The following is an 18,238-nucleotide window of genomic DNA, read 5'->3' as shown; positions in this document are numbered from 1 at the left end:
TGTGCCGATATCATAGAGCACTAGTGCACCTTAGTAAAAGGACCCCTATGATCTTGTGACCACTATCTCAGATTCAGAAAACTTTTAAAAGCATTTCTATACCAAGACAGTGAGCCAACCCTGAAGTAACTGAAATGGGAACTGTAAAAGACCATTCTTAACTTGTCTAATGCAACTCCTGGGACAAAACAAAAAGCCAACAATGGTCTACCTGTAATTGCAACTATATATTTGAAACTATGGCCTAACTGTATTAGTAACTGTACTGACCTACCTCTACTAGCAATTCTATTGAATGTCCGTGTCAAACTGTCCATTGTAACTTCCTGGTTAACTGGCCCAATTTCTTGTAATATAATCCGACATTGAACTGAATAAGTAAAAGTGGAATAAAAAAACCTGATTAACATAACACATTACAAAAGTCCATAGACTGCTATTGAAACTGACACGAGGAAAGCCATTGCTGGTCCTGGAATCGGTCTCATTGAATGTTGCTACAATTTGGATTTCTGTCAGGTACTTGTGATCTGGATTGGCCACTGTAGAAACAGGTACTGAGCAAAATGGACCGTTTGTCTGACCCAGTATGGCTATTCCTGTGTTCTTTTGTACCTAGCAGAAATATTTTGGATTGGAATTCATAATCAAATCAAGAACTCCGGCAGAGTCACAGGAGCAGCTCTCCATTGGATGAGCTAGTACAGTGGTCTCAAACTCACGGCCAGGGGGCCACATGCGGCCTGCCAGGTATTATTTTGAGGCCCTCGGTATGTTTATCATAATCACAAAAGTAAAATAAAACAGTTTTTTGATCATATGGCTCCTTAGCTATAAATCAGAATATTATTATTAAGACTTAGCCAAAAGGCAAGATTTATAAACTATAAAGAGTTTAAATTCTTAGCATTTTCCTTTATGTTTCGCTCTTTTTGAGTCTTGGATCCTAAGTTGAGGACTTGAGCATGAATAGTAAAAAATTTTTGTTAATTTTATGAGGTTTAATTAAATTGTACTTAATGTGTTTTCTATTATTGCTTTCTGTACAAGTGTAATGCTTGAAATTTAAATTGAAAATCAATAAAAATTTAATAAACTATAAGGAGTTTTACCTCATGCAAAATTGTCATTTCTTTAATAAGAAATTAACTATTTTTTTCTGAGGCCCTCCAAGTACCTGCAAATCCAAAATGTGGCCCTGCAAAAGGTTTGAGTTTGAGACCACTGAGCTAGTAGGATATCCCTACAGGAACTGTCTTAACCTAATTGCTTTTCTTCTCCTGTTCACATCTTCATCCCATCACTGGCTCATTGTGTGTAAGAATTTCTGGAGACATTGGGAAATGTGTCGATGTTTTTTTTAATTAATTCAGCATTAGCTGTTACAGACAGGCACAAAATAATCTGTCTCATTTTATTAGTATTTGTCTTAAACAACTATATAAATATGATAAGAGAAATGATAAACTCATCATTATCCAGTAAACAAAGCAGTTATTTCTTTATATTGTAGTCCTTCTTGTGTCTTCCAGATGTTGGCAGCAGGTGCCTGTTTGCATTGTGATGTGATATGCAGCTAGGTATTCTAATAAAAGCCAAAATTCAGAGCACATACACTGTGTTATTCTCGACTACAAACTTCAAAAACCACCTCTCCCTTTCTTGTGTAAATTAATTATTTTGTATAGAACAGCCATTAGTAAATACTGTACTCTATGGACAGAACACAGGCACTACTTGTATATTCTTTTAGGATTCTCAACAGCCAGAATTTTATAAATATAGTGAAACAATTAGAAGACCATAATCACACTTGTTCAGATAACCAAAGAAACAAAAACTAGAACAGGGGTTCTCAATCCAGTCCTGGGGACATATCCAGCTAGTTAGGTTTTCAGGATACCCACAATGGATATGCATGAGAAAGATTTGCATACCAGAGAGACAATTCATACACATTTATCTCATGCATATTCATTGTGGATAATGTATCTTGAAAACCAGATTGGCTTGGTGTGTCCTGAGGACTGGGTTGAAGACCCCTGAACCAGAATAAAGCTTAAAGCTGGCCAGGCTGAAACTGCTACACAGTCAGGGTCCTATACTGCTCCCTGGTAAACAGAGATATGTTTCAAGAGATTCAGGCAGATGATATTTTCTATAGTCAACCACTGGCTGAAGCCATCATGCACGCTCTGTAGACTTCTCTGAAGGAGTTTCTGAGTAGGACATATGGGAAGCAGGATTCCATCATATCCACACTGAGGAAGGAGGACTCTTTCACTATCTGAAACAAAATACAATCAAAAAATGTGAGATAGGAATTGGAAATCAGTATAGCCTGGGAGTGGGGGGGGAGAGGGCATTTTTTTAATGGTTCAAAAATAGATGCACTGATGACAAACATATCTAGGAAATGGCCATTTTCCAAAATAAAAAGTCAAGACATTTCCCTGTTTTGAAAAGAGCAATTTTCTCTTGGATGTTTTTTTTTTCCTCCAAAAACAGCCATTGAACAGGAGGGGGGCTGAGCCCAAAGGACGGAGGGAGTGAGGAAAACCAATATTTTCCTTTCTCCCAGCCCCAGGTACAACTAAATCTTGCCCCCCCCCCCCCACACACACACCAGGTCCAACTAAATCTCAATCTCTCTTTCCCCTCCCCCCGAGTTCCAACTCTCTCCCTCCCTTTCTCCTATACCCCAGGTCCAACTCAATCTTCTGCCTTCCCCCCAACACACACATACTTATGTTCCCTCTAAGCTGAGCACCTGAGCAATTCTAGGGGTGTTACAGATTTTACAAGGTCGCACACAAAAATACGAGTACTTGCAAATCTGGGAAATTGTTGGCTTTTAGAACTTGTTGCTTACACAAAGAAATTCACCCAAGGCAGTGTACAGCAGGTTTAGCTTGAATAAAATTTACAAATATAAGCAAAAATAAAATCAATGAGGTAAACTTGGAGATAGACAAATTGAATCCTATTAAAAGGAACGACATGATAACAGTGGCAAAAATATACACATTATAGTAGCACAGTAGAACAATCACATAACAGAAATATGATAAATTTCAGCACAGTACAAATGATACACCATGAAAAACATTGGTAAAAAGCGAGAATAGGAAAATGATGATTCTGGGCACAACTATGCATGTCCATAAAATACATGGGTACTCTACAATTCTTATAGCCGAATCCAAAATCTCTTGTTAAAGCCAAAGATAGGTTATTAACATGGAGGAAAAATGTCTCAGTAACCCAGTGAACCATCCACAAGGGATAATAATCGTTCACATACGTATGGGGTTCCAGTGTCTATCATTGCCCATAAAACCTCTGGGCAATTCTCTATTTTTAACTTGAAACTTTTTTTTGTTAGTTTGAATCTTTTTTTGTTATTTCAATTTTATATATCTTTATAAATAAATAACTTATCAAACATTCATTAAGGTGCTTATCTTGATCTGCATTTGCCAGCGTCTGAATAGTGACAAGGCTATTCACTCAACTCCCATCCCCGACGGGACCCATTTCGCCTGGTTTCCGGCTTTATCAAGGGTCTACTACATTCATGGGGCAATTGTCTGAAAGAGAACCGCCGCTCTACGCCAGCATTTCACTCTCTTACTCATTATTCTCTTACTCGTTATTCTCTAACTTTGATAAGTTATTTATTTATAAAGATATATAAAATTGAAAATAACAAAAAATGTTTCAAACTAACAAAAAAAGTTTCAAGTTAAAAATAGAGAATCACCCGGAGGTTTTTTGGTCAATGATAGACACCGTAACCCCATAAGTATGCGAATGATTATTATCCCTTGTGGATGGTTCGTGGGATTATTGAGACCTTTTTCCTCCATGTTAATAACCTATCTTTGGCATTAACAAGAGATTTTGGATTTGGTTATAAGATATAAGTTATCTCTTGATCCTCATTGGATTTTGTTACTCTACAATTCTTCCACTGTTCCATTCAAACTGCTTCCTGGGGTACACATAAAACTTGACATCTTCTTGGTGCATATATTTATACACTTGTACTCTGCAACATAATTTTATGAAAATCATCCTCTGCATATAAGGTAAATTATACACACTAAAAATTATAAAAACCTCACCCACTTGCATGTAAATAATGGCACTTACTACCGTGTTTTCCTGAAAATAAGACACTCTTATATCAATTCTGGGCCCAAAAAAGGCACTAGGTCTTATTTTCGGGTAGGTCTTATTTTTTTTCATGTACAATGATCATCTCTCCCTTGCTCTCCTCCACCCCAATTCTTCCTATTTCCTTTTTCTCCCCCACATGTGCAGCATCTTCCTCCCCTCTCACACATCCCCTTGTGCAGTATCTTTCTATCCCTCCCATCCCCCTGTGTAGCAGAACCCTTGCAGCTTCTATCCCTCCCTTCCTCCCATCCCCCTGTGCAGCATCTTTCTATCCCTCTCATCCCCCGCCGCTGCTGCGCACCCCGCATTCTCCCGCTGACCCTTTCATTTCTCCCTCCCTCCCATCCAAACCCCCACCGTGAGCTGAAATACCTGGAAATAAACGGCAGCGTCGGCAGCACAGGCTGCATCGCGGCCTGCCCTTCTCACATCATCAGCAACGCGGCACGGAACGGCCAGCCGTGAGAAGGGCAGGCCCGATGCAGCCTGTGCTACTGACACTGCCATTTGTTATCAGGTATTTTGGTCTCGCGGTTGGGGTTCGGATGGGAGGGAGAGATGGAAGGGTCAGCGGTGAGTGCATGGGGGGCAGGGGCATGGGGGGGGGGCAGGGGTGTGGGGGGTAGGGGAAGCACTGTTGCTGGCGACTAGGGCTTATTTTGGGGGGTAGGTATATTAAGACCTACCCCGAAAATCATGCTAGGGCTTATTTTTAGGGTAGGTCTTATTTCAGGGAAACACGGTATATAGGTACAAGAAAAGTTTCAAGTTTATTTTAATTTGATGAATCGCTTATTCAAATTTACTAAGCGAGTTACAATTAAAAAAAAGATAAACCTATATTTAGACATATCGTTTAAAATTTTAAAATAATGGATTAGACCGACAGACTTACAGACTAATCGATACATAAGGAATGGAGGGATAGAACTACAATTCAATGCTTTAAAATAGAAAAAAGAACCATAGATGGAAAAAACATTAGGGAGGGAGTAGTATAAACCTGGAGGATAACTAATTTAAGATTTGAGCATAATTTAAGGATTAAAAGTGTCTTTAAAAAGGAAACTTTTTCAGTTATTTTTAAGATCATTTTCCTCCTCTCATATATTGGGGCAAAGTGTTCCAAAGTTGCGGAGCCATCACCGAAAACATATCATGTCGTGGAGGGGACTACTATGAGCTTTTGGTTAGTAGAGCAGAGAGAACGTGGTGTATTATAAGGGATAAGCATTCTATTAATAAATTGTGGTTTGTTGGTGGAAAGAGTTTTAAATACTAAAAGTAATATTTTAAAGGTGATACGGTGGTTAATTGGGAGCCAATGTGATTTGATCAAAAAAGGAGTAACATGATCATATTTTTTACCGTTATGAATGAGTTTGGCAGCTGTGTTCTGTATTATTTGAAGGCGTTCAACAAAAATCTCGCCCACAATAAATCCTCAATCAATATAGTAGTAAGGGCAAAATTCACCACATCAAACAATTAAGATCTTTCCTTATCTTTGGAAGCATCGTGACTACTGCTAACTTCCAAGAATGGGGTAACTGTCGCTCCCTCAAAAGGCATTAAAAACCCAAAGCAGATGCTTGCCAAAGTATTAATAAATATTTTTATAGACCCATTAAGCCTGTACTGGTGTTGATGCAGTTGGTGATGAAGCAAAAATCTAATTCTATTGGCAGTTCAGAGTTTCCTGGATCCTCCTTCTTCAAGACTGTTGATGCCAAAACCAGGTGGGCTGCAGGAGGAGTACTGATGTTATTGCGAGTCACTTGATAAGTATCACTGACCTGGCCTTAAACCTTTGCACTTCTCCCAATGATCAGCCCTTTCTGTGGGGGTGCCTAGAAGGTGGTCCTCTCCTCAGGTTCTGGATTCAGGCAGTAAAGACTTGATGGCCACCAGCACTGGAGGGATCAGCCTGAAAGGAAGGTTCTAGTTCAAGTTCAGTTTAATCTTGATCTTGCCATGATCTTCCTGTGCCTAGCATCAGGTATCAATGATGCCGATGGTCCATCATCTTTAGTTAACACTGGCAATGGAATCCCACAATGCCATTGCTGAAGTGATAGAAGCTTTTGCTTCTTTCAAACAGGACTTTGATCATAGTTGGTTGTGATGACCTCTGTTCTTAATATTCACGACATATTAGATATATTAATTGTTGTCTATCTTTCTTTAACTTTATTTGTCTAGAATTTTTGTACTCCATTGTGAAAAGCAGACTATGAAATATGAATAGATTAATTCATTTGCAAAACAAATGCTTCAATTGTAATAAAATCTTGTTCATATTTGAATATTTGGTGAATGAATAATAATACTCTATTCAGTAAAATCAGTTCCATGTAAGCCCTGCAAGCAGCTGGTTTTGTCTTGGCCTTGTAATTTCCCACGGAGCCGATATATTCACAAATGGGCAAAAATAGGAACAGCTTTGGGAGAAAGATGAAAGAATCTCATCTACTTAGCTGCTTATCACTTAACAAATGACTAAAAGCATGTCAGCTCTCTCCTTGCTGACAGTGGTGGGTACTTCCTTCCCTTGTCATGTCTGCCAGCACCTGCATGCAGCTCACACAAAAAACATAGTACTTGGACGAGACCACAGTTTTCATCTCAGTGGGCTGATAAATTCTTTTGAGGACAAAGTTGGTCTTCTCCTCCTGCTTCCCAAATAAGGATGACACCAGCTGTCTTTACTCATTTGCTGTTTCTCTCTTGAAGCATTTGCATTTAAATTGCTTTGCTGCTATCTTGTTTCCCTCTCCGAATATAAAGCTGGAGACATATATCGTGTCTCCAGCTTTACATTTGGAGAGTGAAATATACAGGTATATAATTTTCTTCTACATGGTGAGTAAACTTTGGAGCAAAGCCATGAGATTTATGTCTTTGACCACTTTATGCAGAAATCCACTAATTAAAACTGTGCAAACCCTACAAGCAATCGTGTGCATTGTTACAGTACACTTCTCCCTCTGTATTCGTGGTTTCAGCAATCGCGGTTTAAATTATTCACAGTTTTTAGCTTGCTGGCTCCTCCCCCCAAATTACATCAGCTTGCATAGAGAAATTGCTGATTCCAAGCGTTTACAGAGAAAATTGCCGCTTTCCCAGCACGTTCTTCACCATGTTTTGCCTCTCCTTCATGAACAAGCCAGGTCTCCCACCATGTTCACGGTTTCACCATATTCACGATGGTTTTTAATAGAAAACAGCGAATAACATGTGAAAAAGTTATTTGCGTTTTTCTGTATAGAAACATAGAAAAAAGCAGCAGAAAAGGGCTATAGCCCACCAAGTCTGCCCATTCCAAATATCCCGTCCCCTGAATTTACTCCCTTAAAGATCCCATGTGAGTATCCCATTTTCTCTTAAAATCCGTCACGCTGCTGGCCTTTATCACCTGGAGTGGGAGTCTGTTCCAATGATCCACCACTCTTTCGGTGAAGAAGTACTTCCTGGAGTCGCCATGAATCTTCCCTCCCCTGATTTTCAGCAGATGCCCTCTGGTGGTCGAGGGTCCCATGAGCCAGAAGATATCATCTTCTGACTCGATGCGTCCCGTGATGTACTTATATGTTTCAATCATATCTCCCCGTTCTCTTCTTTCCTCAAGTGAGTACAGCCGCAATTTTTTAAATCTTTCTTCATACGTGAGATCCTTGAGCCCCAAGACCATCCTGGTGGCCGTTCGCTGAACCGACTCGATCCTCAGCACGTCCTTTCGGTAGTGTGGTCTTCAAAACTGAACACAGTACTCCAAGTGAGGCCTCACCATGGCTCTGTAAAACGGCATCATGACTTCAGGTCTCCTGCTGACGAAACCTCTGCAGATACACCCCATCATTTGTCTTGCCCTGGAGGAAGCCTTCTCCACTTGATTGGCAACCTTCATGTCCTCACTAATGATCACCCCTAGGTCGCGTTCCGCCGTGGTCCTAACCAAGGTCTCACCATTTAGTACATAAGTTCTACGCGGGTTTCTCTTACCCAGGTGCATTATCTTGCATTTTTTAGCATTGAAGCCTAGCTGCCAAGTAGTTGACCATTGTTCCATCAACACTAGGTCGTGTGTCATATTATCAGGTAATAAGCTTTTGCCTACTATGTTGCAAAGTTTGGCGTCGTCGGCGTACAGTGATACCCTTCCTCTAAGTCCTTGCGTCATATCTCTTATGAATAAGTTAAATAGAATCGGGCCCAGGACCGAGCCCTGCGGCACTCCACTGATCACGTCCGATGCTTCAGATGGGGTACCGTTCACCACCACCACTGTATGTGCGGGTCTGTTAATCCCCTATCACAGCGAATATGGAGGGAGAAATGTACAAGAAAGGTCTTGTTCTTTAAAATGTTTCAGTGGCTATCCGCTATTTCTTAAACTTAGGGTTCCTTTTATCAAGGTGCGCTAGCAGGGTTAGCGCGTCAGACATTTCATCACGCGCTAACCCCCACGGCAAGCCAAAAAACTAATGCCTCATCAATGGAGGCATTAGTGACTAGCGCGGCAGGTGGTTTAATGCGCGGTATTCCGCAGCTTGATAAAAGGTCCCTTTAAAGTCCCTGCTAACTGAGTTAATGCTATTTCTTTAGATTGGGAAGAAAACTGCATCTTCACAGGGAAATGAATAAAACATGGGTAATGTTGGTATGTAAGGACCTTTTAGTCTCCCTAGTCCTCCACTTGTTCCAGCCTATTGTGCAGATTCAGAACCTGCTTGATTTGTAGTCTTCATAGTCCTTTGTCCTTTAACTATGATCTCTTTGCACTTAATTCTATCATTTTAGTGTCTAAATGTAAGCGCCATTTGCATGCTAAGGGGTAAATATTCAGCTTTTTTGCCACCAGTGTCATTACTTCCAGATATTCAATGCTGGACTCTGTCCAAGTACCGGCACTGAATATCTGAGTTTATGTGGCCAGCTCTCTCTTCTGCAGTTCAGTGTAATTTTCAGCACTTAACCTCCTAATGGAACAATGGACCACAGAATTCAGACTGAAGCTTAATTCAGATAAAACTAAATTATTTATAGCCTCGCCACACCCACCTGTCACTACAACACCACTACGCATTAACAATCTCAACTACCCTATTCAACCTACAATGAAGGTCCTGGAGGTAATACTGGACCAAGGTCTAACCATGAAAGACAATGTGGACTCCCTAGTCAGAAAGGGTTTTTTTTACTCTCTGGAAACTTAGGTCCATTAGAGCATACTTCGACACTTCAGCATTCAGAATTCTGGTACAATCCCTAATACTAAGCCACCTTGATTATTGTAACATTGCCCATCTGGCAATCTCCCGGAAGCAAATGCAGAGACTACAACTGATACAAAATGCAGCAGTCAGGTTGATCTTCGGGTTGAAGAAGTCCGATCACATAACCCCTTCCTACCGACTCCTGCACTGGCTGCCAATGGAGGCACGTGCGAAGTTCAAGCTGGGATGTCTCTGCTTCAAGGTACTATCTGGTCTAGCCCCTAAATATATAACTGACCTCTTCTCCTTCTCAACCAATAGACATAAGAGAAGAACACACCTGAAGTTCGTTTCCCCACCGGCTAGAGGATGCAAATTTAAGAGACATCATCAACAACTTCTATCGTATCAAGCAGCCTTATGGGGCAAAGACCTGGAAAAACTAATTTCACACACAAACAACTATGGTGAATTTAGGAAACACCTAAAAACATACCTGTTCTCGAAATACCTAGGTAACGAATCTGAACAATAGACACCATCACAATCCCACCCCCAAATCTGATCTTGTAAACTGTTAACCACTACTCTCTAACTATGAATGTTCCATTCAATTTGTAAAATCTTTCTAATTTATTGTAAACCGCATAGAACTTCACGGTCCTGCGGTATATAAACTGTTGTTATTATTATTATTATTAATGACATTGCGTAAACATAGGATTGACTTTTATACAGTCTGATTTGGCCGCTTAACCAAGGTCAGGGGTGGGCAACTCCAGTCCTCGAGAGCCGGAGCCAGGTCAGGATTTCAGGATATCCACAATTAATATGTATGAGATGGATTTGCATGCACTGCCTCCTGGAGATGCAAATCTATCTCATGCATATTTATTGTGGATATCCTGAAAACCTGACTTGGCTCCAGCTCTCGAGGACCAGAATTGCCTACCCCTGACCTAGGTGGTTAAATGTTAGATATTGGAACTTAACTACATAAATGCCAACTCTGCCCTCAGACTGCCTGCACAATGGTCATCTTTCAGTTAACTGCCACTGAATATCAGCGGATAGCCCCCACACAAACAGTTTAAGGCAGGGGTAGGGAACTCTGGTCCTCAAGAGCTGTATTCCAGTCAGGTTTTCAGGATTTCCCCAATGAATATGCATTGAAAGCAGTGTATGCAAATAGATCTCATGCTTATTCATTGGGGAATTCCTGAAAACCTGACTGGAATACGGCTCTCGAGGACCGGAGTTCCTTACCCCTGGTTTAAGGGAAAAGGGACTGGGACTTATATATTGCCTTTTTGTAGTTTTATTGTTTATTGGAAGCTTCTATACTGCTACTAATGACTGGGGAGTCAATTCAGAGCGATTTGCATGAGCTTCAGTAAAGATGTTACAGTACATGAGTTAAATATATGTACTATATATGTTAACTATTTATACCATCTATGCACATATACTATTATTATAGTTTCTGTGTGTCATATATTCATCTTTCTTTGTACTATTTGTGAGTTCACTCTTTCATATTCCAAGTGGGTAGTAGCATGCTGTTTCTTCCATGTTGCTATTCCCCCTAATTGTTTATTTGCTAAAGTGTTCTGTGAAGAGTATCAACTTTATTCCTTTCTTGAACTTTTTGGTGTCCTTTTCTAGTTTTAATTCCCTCGGAAGGGAGTTCCACCACATTCTTTTCCTGATGCTTTTGTATTTGATGTCTCTGAAGGAGGGTATTTCCAGTAGGTACTCTTTGCTCGAGCATAGGGTGTGAGTTGGTTTATGGTTGTCTATTCTGTTTGCTAGGTATTGCGGTTCTGAAAGGTGAATGTTTTTGTGTGTCAGCATTTTCAAGCATTTTCCTTATCTGCCTTATCTAATATACCCGGGGCAGTGGAGGATTAATAGATTTGCTCAGGGTCACAGGGAGTAGCGTGGGGTTTAAATCCACAACCTCAGGGTGCTGAGGCTGTAGATCTAACCACAATGCCCCACACTCCTCCAACCAGCCAGAATTTTGACCCCCCTAGGATTATAGCACATGCATGCTTGAATGTAACATTCATATAAGCATATGCCAGTTGCACGCTAAGCAATAGTATAAGCTTAGAGTATAACCTGCATAGAACTGCAAGGAGGGGGAGGGGTGCATGTAGGTGGAGCATAGTCGGATCCCTCACCTAGGTGCATATTTTACAGAATACTATGTGCTAAAGTGTAGCATTTATGTGCTGACATTTATGCCTGCATTTTACATGGCATATCTGATGGTGCCTAAATATTGGTATGCAAATATCAAGCCTGGATAAAGACAGATGTTCCACAAAAAGACACAAAAAGTGGAACAAAAGATCTGGATGTTCAGAAAGTCATGTGATAACAACAGAAAACTCTTGGATACAAGAAGTCTGTGTCGGAGCTGTACAGTAATTTCACCAAATGCTAAATGCTCACAGGATTTGTGGAAAAAACTAGACCCTACATGGGCCGTATTTTGACAGAACATTTCCTTCCTCAGGGGTCCTGAAGGTGCATATCCTGAGCTCAAGCAAAATTGTCCTATTCAGGACTTGCGTCAGCTCAGCTCCAATGTCCACATCTGTACCCTGAACAGGCTTTACCTGCAGCGGTATGCAAATGCCGCCTTATGCTCTGTTCTGCAAAGGAGCCTGAGTGCCCTGATGCTACTACAGAAGTCATGCCCTGCATTCTAGCACCCAAATTTTGGTGACCATTAGAGAATTGCCCCCTTGGTGTCTGGTCCATGAACGCTTCAATTTTGCATCTGATTTTAGCTCCCACTACCTCTGCTGATAGGATGTTCCAGATATCCATTAACTTTTACTGAAAAAGAAAAGATTTTCCCATCTTTTAGTCTCTGTCCTGTAAAAGGCCTTGTTAAAGTCATTAGTCAATTTCAATATCCATGGTATTCAGCATTTGTCCTCGCTCCCTTCCATGCAACATCTGTCCTCTCTCTTTGCCCCTTCCACCCAGCCTCTACCCTCTCTCTACCCCTTCCATCTACTATCCACCCTATCTCTGCCCCTTGCATCCACTGTCCATCCATTTCATATAGTACATCCTGCTCATCTCCATTGGTTCAATTGTCTATCCTCTTAACGCCATACTGTTCTAACTAGAGTTTGGAGAGAGGGTTTGTCAAAAAATAAAGGGACCTATGTTGTCTCAAAAGGCCGTGTTCAACATCTTCTTTGGATAGAAACATGATGGCAGGTAAAGGCCAAATGGCTCATCTAGTCTGCTCATCCGCAGCAACCATCATCTCTTTCTCTCTCCGAGAGATCCCACATGCCTATCCCAGGCCCTTTTGAATTCAGACACAGCCTTACAGCATCCAGTTTTCACGAGGATTGATACTGCTCCTAGAACTCTGTATTTTAATAAGGGGAAGGGAGCAGTAAGATTTCACCTTGAACATCTATTTTTTGGACTTAGCTCACACCTTTTTCAGTAGTAGTTCGAGACAATTTATGTTCACGCATAAGGGTGAACAGATAAAAGCAACAATTATCAGGACTTTGATGGCCTGGAAACAAAAGGTTCATAGAGAGCATGAAAGCCTCTCTGCCATTTAAATTGCAGATTCAGCTGACCCAATGTGCGTGCATACTAATAATGAGGAAGATGGTAAAAGCCGAACTGCATGAGGACAGTTTTCTTTTTGCTTCTGTTAGTGAAGAGTAAGGAGGATGTGACAAAGGGGGGAGAGAGAGGTGGCTGTAATAATGATACACACCTAGAAAACTAACATAGATGGTAGAAAAAGTGAACTGATCCATTCAGTCTGTTCACCTGTCCCTGTTCTGTCAAAATATATCCAAGCTGCTAAAATAGATAATGACAGTTTCTAGGACAGTTTTTGTTGCATTTCTCTGTACCCTACTATCTTAGGTATGAGCATACAAGATCTCCCGTTTATGTCCTTGCCCGCTCCCCCAGCATTCACTTTTCCTTTGCCTAAAGGCTTTTAAATAAACTAAATAGCCAACAATACTAATGTGACTGTTGCACAAACATATCCTCCTAGGTCTCCTGTGTAACCTGCCAAACAAATCTGGCTATTTATTTATTCATTCAGCCCATCCTCCCAAAGAATCTGGAACGGGTTACATATGTATATCACAATGGATTTAATTTAAAAAAACATAGCTAAAAATATACAAATTTATCAAAATCATATATAACCTAAAAATTAACAATAATTCATCTACAAAAATGTATAAAATCAAAAGTAACGGCCCTAAACAGTAAAGCAAAATCCAATAAAATGTAAATTTTAAACAAATAAGTTTTTACTGCCTTATGAAATGCAAGTATTCTATCTATCTAATGACCTATAACATCAGACAGGAGCTGGTTCCACAATTCAGCCATAAAAACAGAGTAGGCTTGCTTTCGAGATCTTTCTAAACCAAAATAATTTAGCTGACGGAACACAGAATCACCTCTCACTTTAAAGAATTCCATAAACATGATTTCTCTATGGGCTCCTTTTACACGCACAAGATTAGCGCTATAGCGTGCGCTAGCCGAAAAGTTACCTCCTGCTTAAAAGGAGGCGGTAGCGGCTAGCGCACGCAGCATTTTAGCATGCGCTAAGCATGCGCTAAAACCGCTAGCGCGCCTTTTTAAAAGGAGCCCTATGTCTCAATGATTCATCCAACAAGGATACCCTAGAAGGGTTGTTCAAAGAGCATATAAAAGAGCAATGAATGCTAACCGTGGATAAAAAAATTCATTAAATTAAAAAAATTGGTGTTGTAGTTCGGTCTCCTGAAGAAGTATTTGAAGAAACATAGGACTATGTCAAGATCGAGAGACTGAGTTGATTCAATTATGAATTTGGGATATTATAAAGGAGGATGATTTTTAATTCACACTTGAGAATTTGATAACGGAAGACATCACATTTTTAAAGAATTGTTTGCCCATGAGAAGGATTACAACATTTGCATAAGAACAGCCAGCCCTTAATTTCACATAATTCCTCTCCTCTCCGTTCCTTCCTGCCCTCCATAGTCCTCCCTACCCTCTTCTAACCCCTTTCTCTGTAATGTCGCCTAGAGCTTGTATAGGTATGTGCGACGCACAAATGGAATAAATAAATAAATAAAAATAAGGGGTTACCTTTGAAAGCTAATCCTAAACTACATTAATTCCCACTTTTACTAAGCATGGTAGAGGTTTCTACTGCAGCCCACAGTGCTAAATGCTCTGACACTGTCACAATCTATTGACACAATCTATTGAACCACAGTCACAATCTATTGACACTCACTGAACTTGTATCTTTCCATATTAAAGGGAGGCTTTGAATATTTGCAAAAATATCAGACTATTTTGACTCTGCATCCTATATTTGACCCAGACTTATGTTTTGCCAATACCAGACGTTCAAATTTAGAATTGTTATAAAAAAAATCTGTTCCTAAGCAAAATGATTATTGCAAAGCTCCAGGACATTATCGTTGTAATGAATGTGTGTATTGGCAATATGCATGGGAGACTACTCAAGTTACTCATCTGTATTCAAAGAAGCCTTTTTATTTGCTGAGTTGCATGGATTTCATTTCAAGTCATGTTATATATGGTATTTGCTGACCCTGCTCCAAGTGGTACATTGGACAAATGACAAGAAAGATAAAATTGTGCATAGCTGAACATTTGAATCATTTATGGAATAATCATTTTCAAACCCCCTTTGGTGGGGCAACGGAATCAGGCGTGCCACGATGTTAAACGATTTGCAATTTGTGGCCCTGTCCCAGTTACAGTACACCAGGGGTGGCGATGTTTCAAATATTCTTCTGAAAAAAGAGCAAAGATTAATTTTTGAAAGGGATATGGTTTATCCCAAAGGAATAGATAGAATGGTTCCACTGGTGAATCAGGTTTGACATCATCTTTGTAGCCTTTATATCCTTAATGAGCAGTGCACATGTGCAGGCGTTTTTTGACAGTTGAAGGATTGTGTTGCTGGAGTGACGGTTTCCAAACTTCTTGCGCCTCAAAGCATTTTCTTATATTAATTTTTGGATTAGAACTTTTAGAAAGTAAGTAAATTTTATGAGTTCAATAGTGTTTGCTATATGGTGAATGAGTTTATTAAATAAGAAAATTTTTAATTTTTAATATGATAAAAAAATTCATTAAATTAAAAAAATTGGTGTTGTAGTTCGGTCTCCTGAAGAAGTATTTGAAGAAACATAGGACTATGTCAAGATCGAGAGACTGAGTTGATTCAATTATGGATTTGGGGTATTATAAAGGAGGATGATTTTTAATTCACACTTGAGAATTTGATAACGGAAGACATCACATTTTTAAAGAATTGTTTGCCCATGAGAAGGATTACAACATTTGCATAAGAACACCCAGCCCTTAATTTCACATAATCCCTCTCCTCTCCATTCCTTCCTGCCCTCCATAGTTCTCCCTACCCTCTTCGAACCCCTTTCTCTGTAATGTTGCCTAGAGCTTGTATAGGTATGTGCGACGCACAAATGGAATAAATAAATAAATAAATAAAAATAAGGGGTTACCTTTGAAAGCTAATCCTAAACTACATTAATTCCCACTTTTACTAAGCATGGTAGAGGTTTCTACTGCAGCCTACAGTGCTAAATGCTCTGACACTGCTCCGATGCTCATAGAGTTCAATGAGTGTCAGAGTAGCATCGGAGCATTTAGCTCTGCAGGCTTCAGTAGAAACCTCTACCGTGGCTTAGTACAAGGAGCTCTAAGTTAGTCCAATAAAAAAGGTATTATTTTTTTCCCTTTGTTTTTGTTTTATTTCTACATATTACCTTGAAGAGTGGACTAACACGGCCACCATACCATTTCACTCAAGATAACTGCTTTTGAAATCTATTGACGTTTGCTAGCATATTGCAAACAAAGACTTGATAGGACTTGTGCGATGATAAACAGTTTTATCTCATGGGTTAAACGTCACTTGGTTTGAGCCCTGTTGAAATTATACAAAGTATAGTATATATTTCTCAACTAGTTTGAAGAAATTTTACCTTCTAAGTAGGATTAATATTTTATAAGGACACATAAGAGTCTATTAGGGGTATTTTCAAAACACAAAGGCGTCCAAAAAACATCATAAATTGGCACCTGGACATCCTAATCGCAGGATGTCTAAGTGCTGATTTTCAAAACTGTCTTTCTGGACATTTTGCAATACATTCTAGTCGCTGTGTGTCCAAGAATAAAGGGGAGCATGTTGAAGGCATATTCTGGGCAGCGCTGCTCTGGAATCTTCTTGCCGCTGAGTCCCTCCTCCTGATGTAACTTCTGGCAAAACCAGAAGTTACATCGGAAGGAGGGACTTGGTGGCAAGAAGGTTCCGGAGCAGCTCTATGTGCAGGAAGCTTCTAAGAAACTAGTAGACCTGTCCTGGGAGGCACGAAGAGGCCGACCCAGGAGAGTCACAGGTTTGTTGTTTTTTGCTTTTTGGGGTTTTTTTTGCCACCTATGATCAGAAGCCAGGGAGGGAGGGTGCGAGGGTGGGGGGCTGTTGGACACGTGATAGGAAGGGAGGGGGGATGCTGCTGCACATGCAAAGGGGAGAGGGGGGTACTTGGGCTGCTGGACTGGCTGGAGCTGAAGGGAAGAGAGATAGTTGCCAGATCTGATCTGGGAATTAGGAAGAAGGGAAACAGGTGCTGGGTGCATGTGGTGGGTGGAGTGGAGCTGGAGGGAAGGGAGAGATGCCAGATCCACACCTGGGCGCTGAAGGGAGGATATAGAGGTGTTGGACCCATGGGAAGGGGGCTACAGGAAAGGGATAGAGGTGCAGGACCTGCAGGGAGGAAGAGAGAGAAGGAAAGGGAGAGAGAAAACCTGAACCAAGGGGATGAAAGAAGAGTGAGTAAAATATTGAACATAGCAGAGAGAGGGAGGAAAGAGAGAAAATGAGAGACACTTTGGTGTAAGGGAGTAAGAGGGGGAGAAGCTGAACACAGGGAGATATACAAAAAGAGTGGAGATGGTGGGCATGGTTGGGAAAAAAACAAAAGGAATTGACCCCAAAATATCCACAGAGAAGAAAATCCAGAGAAAACAAAAAAAAACTCTGTGGAGTGACGATGTTCCTAAATGGACTTTATTTGAAAGTGTCAAAGTTCCAAAGGTACACTGAAATCATCCACATATATATAAATTCATCCACATAAAAATAAATTAATCCATATAAAAATAGGTTAGCCACATAAAAGCCTTAAAGGACCTAGTCCGCTAGGGATACAGGACCCAACACAGTCCGCGTTTCGACAAAATGTCTTCTTCAGGGGTCCCTGGGGCTTTCTATTGCAAACGCAAGCAGTGTCTCACTTCCGGCTCACCACACAATTGTTTCCCACGTATTCACCTTTATAGGACCCCCAGGAATCCCTGAATAAGACTTTTTGTCCAAACGCGGACCGTGTTGAGTCCTGTATCCCTAGTGGACTAGGTCCTTTAAGGCTTTTATGTGGATAACCTATTTTTATGTGGATGAATTAATTTTTATGTGGATGAATATATTTTATGTGGATGATTTCAGTGCACCTTTGGAACTTTGACACTTTCAAATAAAGTCCATTTAGGAACATCGTCACTCCACAGGGTTTTTTTTTGTTTTTTCTGGGCATGGTTGGGAGCATAGGAACAGGGGTAAAAAGGGGAATGCTGCATGGGGGTGGTATATGGACACAGAGGGATAATGCTAGACATGAGAGGGTATATGGACACACAGAGAAGATGGCTAGACATGGGGGAGAATAAAAATGCAGAAGGAAGATGCTGGACGGGGGGGATAGGGA

The 18,238-nt window shown here is 40.5% G+C and overlaps 1 protein-coding gene across 2 annotated transcripts in view; it reads right to left on the bottom strand.

Annotated features, from left to right (window-relative positions):
• Nucleotides 1-1,341: 1,341 nt before the first annotated feature.
• The window catches only part of NCKAP1L (NCK associated protein 1 like), a 265,246-nt gene continuing 248,349 nt past the window's right edge, over nt 1,342-18,238 (bottom strand). For both annotated transcript variants that reach the window (XM_033938673.1, XM_033938674.1), the window contains one exon: nt 1,342-2,287. In XM_033938673.1, coding sequence (XP_033794564.1) covers nt 2,165-2,287 — 123 coding nt within the window. In that variant the 3' untranslated portion in view covers nt 1,342-2,164. The remainder of the gene's footprint in view (nt 2,288-18,238) is intronic.

This window comes from Geotrypetes seraphini, chromosome 3 (genome assembly GCF_902459505.1).
Source record: "Geotrypetes seraphini chromosome 3, aGeoSer1.1, whole genome shotgun sequence".
Classification (NCBI taxonomy): Eukaryota; Metazoa; Chordata; class Amphibia; order Gymnophiona; family Dermophiidae; genus Geotrypetes; species Geotrypetes seraphini.
Note: the sequence above shows the minus strand (reverse complement) of the source record. Positions and strands in the feature narration are given on the sequence as shown.